Source organism: Physeter macrocephalus, chromosome 11, assembly GCF_002837175.3.
Source record: "Physeter macrocephalus isolate SW-GA chromosome 11, ASM283717v5, whole genome shotgun sequence".
In the NCBI taxonomy this organism is placed as follows: domain Eukaryota; kingdom Metazoa; phylum Chordata; class Mammalia; order Artiodactyla; family Physeteridae; genus Physeter; species Physeter macrocephalus.
Window position 1 is genome coordinate 132072273 of NC_041224.1, and position 19703 is coordinate 132091975.

General features: G+C 35.2%; 1 protein-coding gene across 1 annotated transcript in view; it reads right to left on the bottom strand.

Annotated features, from left to right (window-relative positions):
- The window catches only part of NEMF (nuclear export mediator factor), a 53190-nt gene that overhangs the window by 12250 nt on the left and 21237 nt on the right, over window positions 1-19703 (bottom strand). Inside the window, exons 12-23 of the mRNA XM_007105711.4 lie at window positions 19193-19270; window positions 18901-19109; window positions 18463-18654; window positions 18018-18081; window positions 16125-16213; window positions 10674-10777; window positions 9214-9276; window positions 4343-4455; window positions 2962-3019; window positions 2432-2490; window positions 2224-2344; window positions 571-847 (exon numbers count right to left, since the gene is read on the bottom strand). Coding sequence (XP_007105773.2) covers window positions 571-847; window positions 2224-2344; window positions 2432-2490; window positions 2962-3019; window positions 4343-4455; window positions 9214-9276; window positions 10674-10777; window positions 16125-16213; window positions 18018-18081; window positions 18463-18654; window positions 18901-19109; window positions 19193-19270 — 1427 coding nt within the window. The remainder of the gene's footprint in view (window positions 1-570; window positions 848-2223; window positions 2345-2431; window positions 2491-2961; window positions 3020-4342; window positions 4456-9213; window positions 9277-10673; window positions 10778-16124; window positions 16214-18017; window positions 18082-18462; window positions 18655-18900; window positions 19110-19192; window positions 19271-19703) is intronic.

Consider the following 19703-nt stretch of genomic DNA (forward strand, 5'->3'; position numbering starts at 1 on the left):
CGTCCGGAGCCTGCGCTCCGCAACGGGAGAGGCCACCACAGTGAGAGGCCCGTGTACCGCAAAAAAAAAAAACAAAAACCACCCCTATGAAGGGGGTACCATTCTCTTTTCACCAAGAAGAAAACTGAAGCTTAGACATAGAGTCACCTGCCCAAGGACATACTCAAAGATTCAATACTGGTCTGACTCCTAAGCCTTTCCTAACTACTCCAATAATAAAGCTTTTATAGCTATGGTATTGTTTACCTGGTGATCAGTAAGACATTAAAGACTAAGACACCTTTTTTTTTTTAATGTAACTGCTTTTATTATTAGCATTTATAACCATTTACTTGTTTCTATTTTGACCTAGTTTGGCCACTTTTTTATATATTGTGTTTTTCTACCCTGGGTCCTGGGAATTTCTTAACAGAGATCTACCCCCCTATCAAATGGTGAAAAGATAGTAAGCTCGTAGGACAATGGAGGGTAAAAGCACTGAAGTCAATCTTGGTATTATTTGTATAAGGATTAACTCTTCATCACTCCCAGCTTACAAAATAAAACTTAAAATTACAGTTTTTAAATTACCTTTGGGATTGAAGGTGGGACAAGTCAATGGAAGTATCAGGATAATGTAATGTCTCTTCCCCTTCATCCTTCATTTCACCAACAGGTTCCTGATGTTTTACCCCCTCCTCAGATTCTCCTTCATCTTCAGAGCTTTCTTCCTGAATTAATTCATTTAGCTCATGACCACCACTCTGAATAGTAATATCCCCTTGGTCAACCTGAGTCACAAGTTCCACTTCCACAGGAGTTTCCTGTAATTCCTCTTTATCTTCTTCACTGCTACTGTCATCTCCATCTGTTGAATTACCATAAGGAAAGTCAGAGTGCTATCACCACAACAAAGTTAGACGATTTCCTTGAAAACTTCATAAAAATATTCAATTCACTCCCTTTCTCCAAAAGATCACCAGAAAAATGCCTGATCTTCCCCAAAGGTTACTCTGACTTAGACAAAAGGATACTCTGTATCAGGAATTGTCTGGAATAAATTATCTTCAAGATCCTTTACTACAATAAATTTCTTAGACATTGCGACCATTTCCACAATGAAAACTATCGCTTGTCTTTGTTAAGTATTTCCAAAAAGGAGGAAAATAGAAGTAGTTACATAAATTCTGCCACTTTTATTATAATTTGCACATGAGAACTGAAATGAGATAAAACAAGTTACATAACTGGCACACAGCAAGTGTGCACACTTTTGCGAAAGGAACACCGTCTAGTAGTAATATTATGGTCTAGTTACTACCTCACCTATAAAATAAGATGCCACCAACCATCTGACAAGGATGGTTGTGAGAATTCAATAAAAAATAATGTAGGGCTTCCCTGGTGGTGCAGTGGTTGAGAGTCCACCTGCCGATGCAGGGGATATGCGTTCATGCCCCAGTCTGGGAAGATCCCACATGCCACGGAGCGGCTAGGCCCATGAGCCATGGCTGCTGAGCCTGAGCATCCGGAGCCTGTGCTCCGCAACGGGAGAGGCCACAGCAGTGAGAGGCCCGCGTACAGCAAAAAACAAAAACAAAAACAAAAACAACAAATAAAAATAATGTAAATAAAGTATACATGTCACGAACATGGTGAAAATTCAAAAAAATAGAATCATGTACAACAGCAGTTGTAAGTGAAACAATGAAATATTACTCCTAAAAAGGAATGACTAGGAAATGTAAAAATAACTTAGAGGGCATACATTCCCTAGTTCCTTTAGATAGGTAGGCAAATTTATTTCAGCAACCACAGCTGCTCTCTACTTGAAGCAAATACATTATTAAATCAAGCTAAATTCTCATAAGAAATTGTACTTGTTATAAACTCATCTTTGTATTGCTTCTAATTCCTAAACCCAAAAGTAAATGCTCATGTATATATACCGGAGTCTATCTCTGTTAAACACATTTATGTACTACTCATTAAATACTGGGGAAGTTTTATAATATAAACATATATTCAAGTATTAGTTATGGATCCAATTAAACACTTTATAATTCACTAGAATAAGTATGTTTAACATTTCCAAAACCAAAATTCAATAAAGTTGACAGCAAGTTGGGGGTTTTTTGGAAATTTTAATTACCCCAAAAGAGATGATCTTCTAAGTAAGAATTTAGAAGCAAAACTAGACAACAGAAAACATTATAAGCTACTTTATTAAAATGTGTAAACTACCTAGTTGTTCCATTTCTTCTGATATGAGTTCACTTGTGCAAATCGCCAGTGTCTCCATGTCTTCATCCTGCACTCTGACTTTTCGTTCACCCCGATGTCTCCAAATGCAAGACTCATCTACCTATGGAAACAGTTCGTTTCACTGGTGGAACTTTAGGTTAAGACTAATGAAAATCAGGAAAAAAATAATGAAGAAGCTGAAGAGTACCTTAAAGAGGAAGCTAAACCCCATCATTAGATGTGAGGGAGGAAGGAAATTCTTTTTTCCTACAAAAGATAATGTACATAAATGTTTTAAAAATACTGTTTTCTCCATTTTATGCTTGTAAGATATCTGCCACAATGGTCACAATTGTTCTGTCTTTTCTCTGTCATGAAGGAACATTTCCCATTTACAGAATTTGGCATTATGTATAGGAACAGGAATTAAGAAAGAAACAATATGAATGCTTGCTCTCATCATCTGGGTTAGTCAGATCCTGAATAATCTATTTTTAGAAAAAAGGTCATGCTATACTTTCTTACCCTTACAAATGTAAACGATATGAAAGTACACCGTCATCAATAAAAATATATATGGAGATGACATGTCAAATGCTAAATTTGCCACACCACAGCAAAATTTTCCTTATTTAATAACAGACTTCATATATGAAGTCAGAAAAATTAGTTTCTGTTCTGAGAATATTAGTAGATGGTCCTCAAACCTGTCTTCATAATCCACTGGCAAGTCATTACCTCTTATCATGAAGCTTCCTGTTGTCAAATATTCTCCAGTTGGTGCTGTTTTAGACACCTGAGGAATACAATAATACATTATACTCTTGTCTTAAGAAATACGTTTTTTAAATTTTCACCTGAGAAAGTAAAGCCATATTGAAGTAAACAGTACTATGTCCTGAAAAGTTTATAATTTAGCAAAAATTCTTAACACTGAAGGGCTATCTCTTCAAAGACAGACATATATATCTTTGTCCGTAACAAAGAAAAGAAATAATGAAGGATACACTACATCAATCATTTTCAAATGCCATGGACTAGAACCACAACTGATCCACATTTCCTCTAATGTGAGACGTAATAAGAAAAACAAGGATAGTTTAATAAGCTCATCATAAAGGTATAAAACTATATTTACTATATTTATTACAATAAATCCTTTCCTGAGATACTTTTTTTTAAATTTGGTAATGAAATAACCTTTCATCTTAGTAAATAAAAATAATAGCATATTTTTTAAAATATCTTCTAATTTGGCAAAATAGGAAGTGAGCAATATAACTCCACAATTTAAAAAAATTTTACACATCTGTGAAACACCCAAATCTGAGAGTATCTTTACTAGTAATAGTTATGCAAGGGATTAAAAGCACACTAAAAAAACCTATTCATAAAAGATTTAAAGCCACTTTTATAATAGTACCAAGGCAGAAAATATAATCCCAGAAGTGATATTAATTTCCTAAGGACACAATATCACAATGTAGCAGAAAATAATAAATATAAACAGATATAAAATGAAACTAAATCTGAGGATAATAGTATTGAACTCTTTTAACCTTGCTGTATAGCTTTAAGACTTTGTAAAAGTTTAGCATTATCAATTATAATTCTTGAGAACATGAAATGAATAGCAATGTGAAGTCATATATGGAATGAAGTATCATCAAAAAAATAGCATTAACCACAAAGAAGGACAATTACTAAAACCAAGTGTATAGAAAAAACCACTGGATATACCTACTTTACAGGAAGGGCCAAAGAGAATTCAGAAAATTTCAACAAAGGTGAACAGGAGAAAGACTTTTTAGGTCAGAAGGCCAGTCATAACTGGAACAGTCTTTATCCCATATAATTACATGGATCACTCTCAAATCTTACCTTTCCAGAAAGGACTTCCCTGACACTACATTCAAAATGGTAGCCTCTATCACTCTCTATCCCCATACTCTGCTTTAAAAATAAACTTTGTTACCTGCCACTACGTATCTATTTTTCAACACCAAAATGTCAACTCCATCACAAGGTACTTTGTCTGCCTTGTTCAATTCTATATCCTCACAATTTGGAACACAGTTGCTCTTACTAAATTAAGAAAAAGGACCACAGCCCTTATTACCTGATGATGGTACACCCACCAAGCACTAGTGATAACTCGTGCATCCCAAGCAGCACTGTAGCAAAGTGCCATTGTGCCAGCTTCAGTCAAGGTCCGAGGGGGAATTGGTTCTCCTGTAATAACAATACTACAATGCTTCAGTACCAAAGTACAGACTTTCTAGAGCAAGACACGGAAACCACATGCAGCATAACAGGTTCACTCCTATTATATTGTAAATAATAATACCACACTTTAATTTCAGTATTACAAGAAGTTACTATTTTTATTAAAAATGTATTTACAGGGCTTCCCTGGTGGTGCAGTGGTTAAGAATCTGCCTGCCAATGCAGGGAACACGGGTTTGATCCCTGGTCTGGGAAGATCCCACATGCCACGGAGGAACTAAGCCCATGAGCCACAACTAATGAGCCTGCGCTCTAGAGCCTGCAAGCCACAACTACTGAGCCTGTGTGCCAGAACTACTGAATCCCACACGCCTAGAGCCCGTGCTCCACAACAAGAGAAGCCACCACAATGAGAAGCCCGCGCACTGCAGTGAAGAGTAGCCCCCGCTCGGCGCAACTAGAGAAAGCCCGCGCACAGCAACAAAGACCCAATGCAGCCAAAAATAAATAAATAAAATAAATTTTTTTTAAAATGTACTTACACAGCAGGTTTTTAAATGGTCTAAGTAAATAAAACAAGTCAGAGAAGAAATATCCTCACTTTCATCAGTAATTCTAACTTCATTCCAGAAAGGATAATTTAGAAAAATCTATTCAAAGGTTGAAGACTTCCAGAATTACTATATATTGCCCAATTTGTCAAAATGAAGAGCATATTAATATACCCCTACAGTAAGAATTCAAATATTTTAAAATTGGGATATAATTCACATACCATAAAATTCACTCTTTTAAAGTATACAATTCAGTGGGTTTTAGTATAGTCATAAAGCTATGCAATCATTACCATTAATTTCAGAACATTTTCATCATCCCCAAAAGAAATCCTATATCTATTAATAGTCACTCTTCATTTTCCCAGCCGCTGGCAATCACTAATCTACTTTCTGTCTCTACAGATTTGCCTATTTCGGAATTTCATATACATGGAATCATACATACCTGGCTTCTTTCACTTAGCATGTTTTCAAGGTTCATTCATGTGAGAGCATATGTCAGTACTTCATTTCTTTTTAAGTCTGAATAATATTCTATTATATGGATATACCACATTTTGTTTATTAATCAATGGATCAACATACAGGTTGTTTCCATTTCTTGGCTATTATAATGCTATTATGAATATCTGCAAATAAGTTTGGACATATGTTTTCAGTTATCTTGGAATACCTAGAAATGGAATTGCTGGGTCACATGGTAAAATCTATGTTTAACTTTTTCAGAAACTATGAAACTATTTCCTATAGCAGCTAGATCATTGTCCATTCCCACCTGCAGTGTATAAGGGTTCCAATCTCTCCACAACCTCACCAACATGTTACTGTTTGTTTTCTTGTTTTTTGTTTTTTCTGGCCGCCCTGTGCGGCTTGTGGAATTTTAGTTCCCCGACCAGGGACTGAACCTGAGCCCTCGGCAGTGACAGTGTGGAGTCCTAACCACTGGACCGCCAGGGAATTCCCACTGTCTGTTTTTTTATTTCAACTATACTTGTGGGTGTTAAGTGGTATTTCTCTGTGGTTTTGATTTGCATTTCCCTAATGGACAAATGATGCTGAGCATCTTATCATGTGCTTGTTGGCCTTTTGTATATCTTTGGAGAAATGTCTATTTCACATTTAAAAAATTTTGTTCATTTTAAAATTGCCTTTCTATTGTTGAGTCAGAAGAGTTCTAGAGTTCTTTGGATATTGGTCCTTTATCAGATAAATGACTAGCAAATATTTCCTCCCATTCTGTGGATTGTCTTTTCACTTTCTTGATAGAGTCCTCTGAATTAGTTTTAATTTTGTTTAAGTCTGATTTTTTCTTCGGTTGCTTATGCTTTTGGTGTCATATCTAAAAAATGACTTCCTGATCCAAGATTATGAAGTTTTACATCTTATTTTCTTCTAACAGTCTTATAATTTTAGCTCTTAAATTTAGGTCTTTGATGCATTTAATTTTTATAAATGGTATGAAGCAGGGGTCTAACTTCATTCTTTGGCACATGGATATTAGTTGCATCAGTCCTATTTGTTGAAAAAATTATTCTATCCCCACTGAATGGCCTTGGCACCCTTGCTGAAAATCAACTGACCATAAACAAGGAATCTCAATTCTCTTCATTAATCTATCAGTCCATCCTCACACCAATACCACACTGTCCTGATACCACACTGACTGTTGTTTTGCAGGAGGTTTTGAAATCAGGAAGTGTGAGTCCTCCAATTTTGTTCTCCGTTTTCAAGAATGATTTGGCTAATCTGGGTACTCTGCATTTCCACATGAATTTTAGTATGAGCTTTGTCCATCTCCGCAAAAACAGGCAGCTGGAATTTTGAGAGGAACTGCACATATCTGTAGATTAATGTGGGAAGTACTGCCGTCAGAACAATATTAAGACTTCTAATTCATAAACACTGGAAGTGTTCCCCTTTATTTAGGTCTTCTTTAATTTCTTTCAATGATGTTTTGTAGTTCAGTGTGTATGTCTTGCATTTCTTTTTGGTAAATTTATTACTAAATATTTTATTCTTTTGTAATGCTGTTATAAGTGGATGTTTTATTAATTTCCTTTTAATATTGCTCATTGCTAGTATATAAAAATATAACTGACTTTTATATATTGACCTTATATCCAAGACGTTGCTGAACTTGTTTACTAACTAATAATTTTTAGTAGATTGCTTAAGGTTTAAATATATAAGATTATGTCATCTGCAAACAAGAGATAGTTTTATCTGTCCCTTACCAATTTGGATATTTTAAACTTTTTATTGCCTAATGGCCTACTTAGAACCTCCGTACAATGTTGAGTAAAAGTGCGGCAAGAACAGATGTGCTTATCTTGTTCCTGATCTTGGGGGAAAAGCTCTCAGACTTTCACCATTAAGCATGATTTTTAGCTGTGGAGTTTTTCATAGATGTTCTTTACCAACTTGAGGAAGTTTCCATCTATTCTTAGTTTGTTGAGTGTTTTTATCACAGATGAGTACTGGATTATTACCAAAGGCTTTTTCTGCATCAATTGAGATCATCATGTGGTTTTTGCCCTTTATTTTACTAATACACTGTATTACATTAATTTTCATATGTTAAACCAACTTTGCATTCCTGGGAATAAATCCCACTTTATCATGTGTATAATCCTTGTAATATGCTGCTGGATTCAGTTTCCTAATATTTTGTTGCGGATTTTTGTGTCTATATTCATAAATGATATTGGTCTGTAGTTTTCTTTCCTGTGATATCTTCGTCTGGTTTTGTTATTAGGGTAATACCAGCCCTATAGAATGAGTTAGAAAGTGCCTCTCTCTTCTATCTTTTGGAAGTCTATGAAGGACTGATGCTCAGTCTTCTTTAAAAGTTCTGTAGATTTTAGGAATTTGAATCTTATTGTTTTGGTTAGTCTAGCTAAAGGTTTATCAGTTTTATCAATCTTTTCCAAGACCTAACTTTGGTTTTGTTGATTTTTCTCTACTGTCTTTCTATTCTCTGTTTTGTTTATTTCCACTCTAATCTTTACCATTTCCCTTCCTTTCCTTACTATGGGTTATCTGCTTTTCTTTTTCTAAATCTTAATGTGTACAGTTTTGTTATTGATTTCAAATCATTCCTCTTTTTTATTATAGGTAGTACAGCTATAAATCTCTCTCTGAGCACTGCCTTGGTTGCATCTCATAAGTCTCAATAAATTTGTTTGCATTTCATTCATCTCAAAGTATTTTCTAACACCCCCTGTGATTTCCTCTTTGATCCACTGGTTATTTATGAGTGTGTTGTTTATTTCCACACATTTGTGAATTTTCTAAATTTTCTTCTATTAGTGGTTTCTAATTTCACTCCATTATGGTCAGAAAATTTACTTTATATGATTCATTAGTTTTAAATTAACTGAGACTTATTTTATAGACTATCATAGGGTCCACCCTGGAGAATGTTCCATGTGCACTTGAGAAGAATGAGTAATCTAGTGTTGTGAGGTAGAGTGTACTAGAGATATGTGTAGAATCTAGGTAACTTGAGTGTTGTTCAAGTCTTCTATTTCCTTGTTGATCTTATAGCTAGTTATTCTATCCATGATTGAAAGTTAGGTATTGATGTCTTGAACTATTGTTATTAAATTGTCTGTTTCTCCCTTCAATTCTGTCAGATTTTGCTTCATGTATTCTATGGCTCTGTTGTTGGATGCATATATGTTTGTTTATTTATTATTTTATAAATTCATTTATTTATTTATTTTTGGCTGTGTTGGGTCTTCATTGCTGCATGCAGGCCTTCTCTAGTTGTGCGAGCAGGGGCTACTCTTCATTGTGGTGCGTGGGCTTCTCATTCCAGTGGCTCCTCTTGTTGCAGAGCACAGGCTCTAGGCATGCAGGCTTCAGTAGTTGTGGCACATGGACTTGGTAGTTGTGGCTCGCACGCTCTAGAGCACGGGCTCAGTAGTTGTGGTGCATGGGCTTAGTTGCTCCGCGGCATGTGGGATCTTCCTGGACCAGGGCTCGAACCCATGTCCCCTGTACTGGCAGGCGGATTCTTAACCACTGCACCACCAGGGAAGTTACAGATGCATTTATGTTTATAACTGTTACATCTTATTGATGGATTGACACTTTTATCATTATTAAGTGTCCTTCTTTATCTGTATTATTGATTTTTCTCTTATACTAAAAATATTTTGAACAAAAGAATTAAAGTTATGAATAATAGAGAGAAATATATTACCTGTTGGATTCTTAATTACACAGCTAGTTGCTCCATGAAGGTCAGCATGTACATAAATGTCCCCTTTAAAACAAATATGAAATAATATTTTAAGTCCTGTTTCTTTGTTTTTAAGTTGAAATTGTTTATTTACTTATTGTTTAATGGGTTCAAAATCCAAAAGGTATAAGAAAACATAAAGAAAAGTCTATCTCCCACCCCTGGAAGATTTCTCATAGGCCTCCTCAGAGGAAAGCAATGCTAATAAGGCAAATTACAAAAATGGTCACAGTTCTTTTCTCTCCCTCTATCCACACCTCTTTGCTCTATGACCTTGAAGCTTCTCCCATCAAGAGGTAGAGTCCACTTCCCCATGCCTCAAATGTGGGCTGACCCCTTGACCTGTCTTGGCCAGCAGAATGTGGCAGATGTGACCAAATGCCAGTTCCCAGTCTAGGCCTTGAGAGGTGCTGTATGCTTCCTCTTTTTCTCTCAGAAACTTGCTGAGTTACCATATAAGCAAGCCCAGGCTAGCCTGATGATGGGTGAGACACACATAGAGATGAGTCATCCTAGCAAGTGCAAAGGTCCCGAGGACCATAGATGGTTGACAAATGTGACAAACAGCCAGGAAGCCAGACTGAAGGAAAGTAAGAAATGAGGCTAGAGAAGAAGTCAGGAGCCTTGTAAGCCACAATGAGGACTTCTAGTTTTACTCTGAAGTGTGTGATAGCAACAAATGAATAAATGAGCAAACAGATGAATGCAGGAATGAATGGTCAACTAGGGAAAAGTAAAGTGCATGGTTTCTAACAGAAAAAATGAGCAGTCATTGTTTGCCATGGATAGTTCATCTGGGATTTGAAACTCAAAGAAGAGCAAAGCCCATACACAGTTCCATGAAAGGCTCAGCTCACAAGGAACAAAGTTAGAGAAGACAGAGACCAAGCCCTGGGTACCACGTAACCTAACCCTGTTGCTTTCTTTCCTGGTTCTGGATCCTCAAAGGACATCAGATTAGCTCTGATACTGATTATTGATTTCTGATACCCACACTGAGGGTTCAGCCACAGTGAAGTGGTAGTTATCAGCAAACAAAAACAAATGAGAGGCCTTACAACACAGCACTTAAGTCCTACTTCTAAAAGTGAAAAACGGTCACAAGGTTCAGCACTGAAAAATTAAGCTTTTAAAAATCTGATCTACAATGACTTTGGAGGATTGAAAGCTATTTTCTTAATGCAGTAGAAAATCAAAAATCTAATACTACAGATTAGCTCGGCATTACTATTTTAGTGATATTCACTTAAAATGTGAATCAAGTATCAAAGCACATATTCAACAAACCATAAACCATGAAATTCTTTCTACCAATTAAATCTGTGAAACAAAGGAGTACAAGATAAAAATCTACATCTAATATTGAGATAACCGATCCAGTTACTTAAAAGAAAATTCTTCAGAATTTTAATCTTACCTACCTGGTGTCAAGTATCTTTTCACAATTACTTCATTCTGTTGCTGATCTCGTCCACCAATAATTAGATAGTTCTCTGAGCTAATGAACCAGAGGAATTTCTCAAACCTACCAAATTTTAAAGAAAAAAGTTAACATTTCTTTCCCTTCATAGTTGTCTGAATTCACACCCTTTTAACAAACAAAATAAAACAGAAAGCTCTCCTATCTGTGAAGGTTAAGACAACTTGATGGCTTAATTTCTTAAGACATCAAGCTGAATTTTACTGAAAACTTGCAATACAAATTGCCCTAGGATATTCTTAAGACAGTCTCAGTAGAAAACAATTAAATTTTATGTTTAAAAAAATATGTTCTCTCTTTATCTCCCTCCCATATAGACAGCCTTCTTAAACTGACGTCATAACAATGAATTACAGAAAGCAAAACCATAAAATGTCACATGGTCCCTAGGTTTAGCTTTCTTTCAGTGGGGCACTGGATAGGTTTGGGACAACTGATGAGAAAGAAAAGTTGTTTCCCCATTCTGTCCTCAATTAATCAACTGAATGTTTACATATATGATATTCTTTACAGTTTAAAAAAATACTAAGAACCAAAAATTGCTGTCAGAAGTGTAAAATTATAACTTTTCTCAAGAAACAAATTAACTTGGGTTTTCATGATTAATACATACCACCACGATAAAAAGTAAAGAGTGTATATTTGTATGACATTTAGAAAATGAGATGAACATAAATATTTCCTATTTTACATATGACTCACAAGACAATTTTTTTATGATTTAACCTAGAATTTTAAAATTTCTGGTTAAAGATGATAGATTGAGCACAGGCATTAAATGAAACTTCCTCATAGCTCCCAAAATATAATAGCAAAAGGACTCTATTCCTATTTTCTAATCTGATTTTTTTTTTTTTTTTTTTTTTGCGGTACGCGGGCCTCTCACTGCCGTGGCCTCTCCCATTGCGGAGCACAGGCTCCGGACGCGCAGGCTCAGCGGCCATGGCTCACGGGCCCAGCCGCTCCGCGGCACGTGGGATCCTCCCGGACCGGGGCACGAACCCGCGTCTCCTGCATCGGCAGGCGGACTCCCAACCACTGCGCCACCAGGGAAGCCCTAATCTGATTTTTTATTGAGTAATACATATACATGGTTCAAAAAATGTTTTAATTACATAAAAAAGTATAGTGAGAGATCCTACATCCCTTCAGTTCCCACAGCTACTACTAACCAGAGTTTAGTATCCCTCTTCCTGTATCCCTCTCCAGACTTTCTTTATACATACAAAAGTTAAAATAAAATGCTTATTCTAAACTTTTTCTCTTCTTCAGACACAATGCTGTTCTGCATATTTTTTTTTCTTTTTTCACTTAAAAATGTATTTTCTTCATTGCTGAATGGATGTACTATACTGATTTAACCACTTCCCTACTGATGGTAAAGAGGTTTGCAAAAAGACATAAACCCACAAGGACAAAAAGAATGTGAAAGATAAATCAAGGATATATTTTGTAATCATCCTAGCAAGGAATGCATAACTAACAGGCCAAAAAAAAAAAAAAAAAGCCAACTAATCAAAAGAAAGCAACAAGGAAGACAAAAAAGAACACAGAATAAGACACATTGAAAGCTAGTAGTAAGATGGTTAGATTTAAACCCAAATATATCAGAAATTATATTAAATATAAATGTAGTCAATTCTCCAGGTAAAATGCAAAGACTGTCAGACTGGGGAAAAAACAATGATATTTACTCCTTTAAAATATAAGAATATAAAAAGGTTGAAATACAATGATGGAAAAAGATAATACCATGCAAATACTAACCAAAAAACAGTTTATACAGTTTTAACATCTCACACAGATGGAAGAAATAGATATAAGTTAAAAGGACATTTCATTAAAATTAATAAAAGGCTCAATTCACTGAGATGATATAACAGTTCTATATTTGTATCACCTAATTACATAGCCTCACATATATAAAGCAAAAGTTCAGAAGTAAAAGGAGAAACAGATAATCCAAACTGTATGATATTTAACACACTTCTCTCAGTAACTGGGAAAACAAGCATTAAAAAGAGAATTATAAAGGTGCCAAAGATTTGAACAACATGATTGATAAACATGACCTGATATTTAGAGAAATGCACTCAGTAACTGTAGAAAAGACACTCTTTTCAACTATATATGAAACATTTATAAATAAAGCTGTCCATAAATAGACTGGGCCATAAAGCAAGTTTCAACAACAAACACCAAATGACTGAGATAATTCAGAATATCACCTCTTTTATGCAAATTAAGCTAAAAATCAGTAACAAAAAGATAACCAAAAACCCCCATGTGTTTGGAAAGTAATACATATACCTCTAAATAATGCATGAGTGAAGAAATCACCATGGAAATTAGAATATATCTTGACATGAAAGATAATGAAAATACTAAACAACAAAACTTTTTAGATACAGTTAAAGCCATGCTGAGGGAAATTATTGCCTTACATATATTAGAAAAGAGGCCGGGGGAAGGGGGAAATCAATGAACTAAGCTTCTGTCTCAAGAAATCAGAAAGGGAAATGCAAATAAATCCCAAAGAAAAGTAGAAGGATGAAAATAATCATTAAAATAGAAAGCACATATATAATACTGGAGATCAATAGTCAAAAACTAGTTCTTTAATGATATTAATACTACTGAAAATCCTCTGGTCAGATTAATCAAGAAAGAGAGAAGGCACAAATAATTCTTGAATGAAAAGGGAGAAGTAATTAATGATTCTAGGGATGTTAAAAACTTAAGTGGAGGGACCTCCCTGGTGGTCTAGTGGTTAAGACTCCATGCTTCCACTGCAGAGGGAACAGGTCTGATCCCTGGTCAGGGAATTAAGATCCCGCATGCCGTGTGGCGTGGCCAAAAAAAAAAAAAAAAGTTAAGTGGAATATTATAAACTTTTTGCCAATAAATTTCAAACTTTGGACAAAATAGACAAAGTCTTAGAAAAACATTGCTAACCAAAACTAGAAAATCTGAGTAGTCCTTTTATCTACTAAAGAATTTGAATCTGTAATGAAAAACTTTCCCATAAAGAAAACTCCAGGTGACTTCCATCAACATTTAAGGACAATTGATAAAGGAACATTTTCCAATTTGTTTTATGAGATAATATAACCTTGTACCAACAGTTAACAAAAACATTATGAGAAATGAAAAGTACAGGTCTATCATATTCATCAATAGAGATGTTAGAGAGAAAAGAAAAGAAAAAAGCAACAAAATTTTGAAAGCTGGAAAATAAATGAACAAGTGAGCAGACTCAAGAAGCTGAATCCTGAGCTGACGGTGCAAAAAGCCAAGAGACAAGTCGACTTACACTGTATGACCCATAAAGAGCACAGGTACTGCTAGAAATAGCGTTTAAGATGAGGCTTAAAAACAGAAGAACTGGCTGAAAATCTGATCAAGAAGTAAGCACTTCCCTAGATCTTTCCAGCTCTGAACATGGTGGTAACTGCCCCTTCAACACTCTAACAGAAAGTCAGAAATTAATTCTCTAAAAAGGGTACAAAGAGGATCTCTGGACTAGGGGAAATGTATCACAGTTGTAAGTAGGGGTAATATATGTAAAATAGGGCAATTAAGTAAACGTATGAAATATTGGATACTAAGACTCTCCAGCTTATTATTTCCACCGAGCTCCCAAAATGGTGATAGCCAGGTTTTCACTTTACAGATAGAAGAGAAAGAAGCTTTTGTGGGAAATGAGACCAGCCAAAAAGCTAAAGACTTCAAGAGTTCCACAGATGGCCCACAAAGATCATTTTACAAGTCCAACAACCCACAAAGAACTTCCAATCAGTATTTTAATGTTCTGCTATAAAAAGTGAGTAGACAGTCAAGGATCACCAGACATACACAAGTGAACGTTGGAGACAAAACCAACAAATAGAAAAAAGAAACTTGGAGAAGACAGACCTGCAAGAAAAGGATACTAAATAAAATGTAATACATCAAAACTATTCTCAGTTATAAAGAAACTAGAGCAGTAAGTTTTTTTAAAGTAACATTCAAAAAACCAAAAACAGCTTAAAATTAAAACATGATGGGAAGAAATAAAAGATTAAAAAATTCAATGGAAGGACTGAAAGATAAAGTTGAGAAAGTCTCAGAATATAGAACGAAAAGTTGAAAAACAGAAAATGCAATGCAATAGGACTGCTAAGGGGGGGGGGGTCCCATATGTAAAACATGAGACTTCTAGAAAGAAAGAAAAAGAAAACAAAACAAAAATCCAGACAGAAGGTAAGCAATTTTCTAAGAAATAGTTCAAGAAAATTTCTCCAAACCATGTTTCCAATTTAAAAGGCCCACAAAGTATCCAGCATAATGGATAAAAACATCGTCACCAACCTATATTCCTGTGAAATTTTGGAAAACTGAGAGGAAAAAAAAGATATAGAAGCTTACAGAAAGGCAAAAACAAGTTTCCTATTAAAATAGCAACTATCAAAATGACAGCAAACTCAAGATCAAATCTGGAAGTTAATACAATGGACAATGCCTTTTTAAAAGTCTGAGGGAAACATATTTTCAAATTAGAATTCTATACCCATGCAAACTGTTATGAGTAAAATAATTTTTTTATACATTGGACACCTCAAAAACTTTACCTTCTACATACCCCTTCTCATGAAGCTTCTAGAGCACATAGTCCATAACCAAAGAAAAAGGAAGTTTGAGATTCAGGACAGAAGATACAACACAGAGAGAGGTTAAAGAGAAGTTCCAGGATAATAATAAAAGGAGGTCTTAAAATGCTTACAGTAACCAATCTAGAACAAAGTAGGTCAAAAAGCTCCAGGAAAGACTTCTGCAAGAAGATGATACTGATAAAATTCCAATGTGTTTGAACACACTTGGAAGCGAATTTGAACATGACTAATAACAAGAACAAAAATAAAAAGAAAGCAAATGAAACAATTATTAACTTCAGGGAAGATAAAATACTGAGCAGGAAAACAGAATACTATATGATCCAGCTCTGATTACAACTTAAATATTCATAATAATGTTAACACAGAACATCAGTCTTGACAAAATTATGCTGCTAAGTATATTGAGAAGCCAGGTGATGTGTGTGTATGTAATGGAGCACAAATGGAAAGAATAAAATCTTCATCTTTCCATAGTGGGAAGTTATTAATAGAGTGTAAAACAGAAAAATTAAGAAGCAGCAATATGTTACTAAGAGAAATGGAGGTATATACCAAAAGATTCAGCTAAAAGAGCTAAAAGTTTCCTTGGGAGAGGAGGCAATAGGAGTAGGGATAAAAGTTTGCGGGGTTACTGGTTTTTTAACAAGCTTTGTAGAACTGCTTGATTTTCTAAATAATGTGCATGTATAATTTTGATAGAAAGAAAAAAATGTATTTTAAAAAGGCAGAATACTTACCAATACACTTTTCTTGCTTTTTGAATAGAGCTAACTGTCTGGACTTCTTTTAAGGTTTGCTTTGTTTTCTTCTCTGCTGATTTGAATGCCTATTTATAAGAAAAGTGTTTTTAAGTAATCTGTTGAAAATTTACTTAAATAACACCAAGTAAATGACGGGAAGAAATGGGTTTTTAAATGTCACAAATGGCACTATCTATACACACACACACACCATACACACATGAAAGTAATAAAATGGGGTCTTTCTTGGTGGTGCAGTGGTCAAGAATCTGCCTGCCAATGCAGGGGACACGGGTTCGATCCCTGGTCCAGGAAGATCCCACATGCTGTGGAGCCACTAAGCCTGTGCACCACAACTACTGAGCCTGTGCTCTAGAGTCTGCGAGCCACAACTACTGAGCCCACACCACAACTACTGAGCCCACACCACAACTACTGAAGCCCATGCGCCTAGAGCCCGTGCTCTGCAACAAGAGAAGCCACCGCAATGAGAAGCCCACAAACCTCAACGAAGAGTAGCCCCCACTCGCCACAACTAGAGAAAGAACATCAACGACGACCCAACACAGCCATAAATAAATGTTTATTTTTTAAAAAGTAATAAAATGAAAAAAATTTGGCCTTAAATATTAAAATGATTTGTATACAAATATCTGCTCAAGACCTACAAATGAAAAAGAGTTCATTTGTTTACCATATACTCAGTGTAACCATGTAATAGGCTTTGGGCTAGATGTCAGAGACACAACAATGAACAAGACAAAGTTTCTACTTCCTACCCCACTGGGGTCTAGGAGAAGAGACATATATAAAACACATAATTAATCAAATAAACATGATAAATGTTTCAAAGGATGCTATGAGAGTATAACAAGGGAACCTAATTTATAGCTGATTATGGTCAAAGAAAGTATTTCTGAGGAAATGGCATTTAGGCTGAAGCCTGAAGGATTAATGGAATTATCAAGGCAAAGAATACAAAGAGCACTGTAAGCAGAAGGAAAAGGCCAGCTTGACCAGCAAGTATGATCATACGGTAAATGAGGTTGGAGAGGCAGACAGAGAGCTAAGTCATGAAGACCACTCATTTAACAGATATTAATGTGACTATGTTTCAGGCAATATTCTAGGGACTGGGACACAGCAATGAATAAAACAGATAAAGATCCTACTTTCATGCAATCTACATTCTAGAGGGAAGACAGATAAACATATGTTGGGATGGGTGTTTTTAAAAAAGAAAAACAAGAGTAAAAAGGGAATGATTGAGGTAGTATTATTTTTACTAAGAGTGGTCAAGAAAGGCCTTTCTGATGGTCTTATTTAAGTAGACACATGAATGATGAGGGGGATCAAACCATGAAAAATCTGAGGGGAGAACATTCTTGGCAGAAAGAGCAAGTGCAAAGGCCCTGCGAAGGCAGTATGGGCCACTGATGTAGGAACAGCTTAAGATCCCACTGTAGGTGGAAACAGTGTGTAACAAGAGGAGTGTGGGTGATGTGATCAGAGGGAAGCAGATAGGCCTCCCTACCTGATCCAGGCTTTAAGGTGTCTTGAGTAAGACGGGAAGAAACCGGAAGATGTTGAACAGAGAGAAATGACTTCATTTTTTATTTAAAAGGATTGACTGGCTATGAGAAGAGTCCAGGATGACTCCAACATTTTTAACTTGAGCAAAAAAAGGGAAAATTACTAAGATAGAGACCTGGGGAAGAGAGGGTTAGGGGAGAAAATAAATACTGGAAATACACACATTTAAAGCAAAATTAAGTTTGAAAGGTATTTCTGAATTTGAAAACCTCATTTAAAGAGAAGAAATGATTAAGTCCATTAAATTAACAAAGCAGAGAAAAACAATTAACATTCACTCTAAGAAATATTAAGTACCTTCTCAGCAGCTTCAACAGTCTTCTGTGTTTTCTTAGCAGCATATCTCTTGTGATCATAATACCTAGAAAAATATATCTTTTAATTTTAGATAAAATGTTTACTCTTTAGTTTTCTATTTATGTTATTTCTAATTTTACAGACTCACAAATCATCAAGAACTTTAAGTACTTTTAAAAAAGTATTTCACCTCAAAGAATATACAGTCAAAATAATGATAGTTCTTACCCTTAATACCCTAACAGATTTATTGCAGATAATATTTTACCTAAAATTTATACTTATGGGAATTCTCTGGTGGTCCAGTGGTTAGGACTCTGTGCTTCCAATGCAGCGGGCACGGGTTCAAACCGTGGTCAGGGAACTAAGACCCCACATACCATGCAGCGTGGCAAATAAATAAGTAAATAAATAAATAAATAAAATACTTAAATTTATGACTTACTTTTTGGCATTGGCATATGCTGACAAGCTGAGATCAACATCAACAAGCAATGGCCTATTTTTCTGAGGCTTCTGCAGTTGTTTATTCTTTTGTTTTTTCTTTTTTCCTTTTGGTGGTTCGGTTTCATTTTTCTCAGTACTGATGTCACCATCAACATCATCATCTTCCTCCTCTGATAACAAGTATGGATTTCTATTAAAAATATTCAATAGTATTTCACTAATGTCAATGACATCACTTTTTTATTTTCAATTTTTTTCTCAAGGAAATTATAAATGGTTTACAGTACTTAAATAGTTGCATTATTTTAATGTAAATTAATTTTTCTGTATTTTCAAAGATAAATTTCCAAATAAAAAAAATTTCAATGAATACAGTGAAAAATTAAATAGCAAAATAAAGACAAGCACTAACTGCTTAACTAAGAATCAAACTTACCTTAGCAGCATTGTAACATGATTTGTTTGTAGTTTTAATTCTTTGATTGCATTTGCAACAGGGTCTCCTTGAGCTTGGGCTTCTTTCACAATTAACCCAATTTCTGTCCAGTCTATCTGGTTGGCTAAAGCACTTCGAACAACCTGAATGGCTCTGTCAACTACTGGTAGGTTCATTTCTATAAGCTCTCCTTTAAGTTTGTCTATTTCCTTATGAAATAAACCAAAAACATTTGTTACAATGCCAAAGTTACCATTTTTGAAAAAGTATCTGAAAAAGCTAAACATAATACCTGAGCCTGCTGAAGAGTTTCTAATCTGTTTTCATGATCCTTTCGGACATTATCTAATTTCTTCAATGCTTGTTTTTCCTTTTGTTGACAAAACAGAGTTTTTAAAAATTAGATTTCTTCTACCTTCTGTACCTTCTCTCTTTTACCTCCTGAAACTCACTATCCCACCCCTACGTCTGCCCCCTCAATGTTGTTATCTAACTAGCTAAAGTTCCCCATAGTCCATCTCCCCAGGTCTATCCTACCCTAAAGTGTTTCATGCTCCAAAATTACCTCTCCTGACCATCTACATCCCATTCCCTATATAGGAAGGTATTTTGATTACAGGTTACATTGTATGTAAGATATGTCCCTACTGCCCTTGCATTATTCAAGCAGGCAGAATTCAAGACATTTTTCCCTATGACATTAAAGTTTGGGGGAATGCATTTTTAGCACTAATTCCTAAAATAGCTTCCTTTTATTTTATTGCTGCTTTTAATTTTCTCAGCATTATTTCTAGTATTTTACA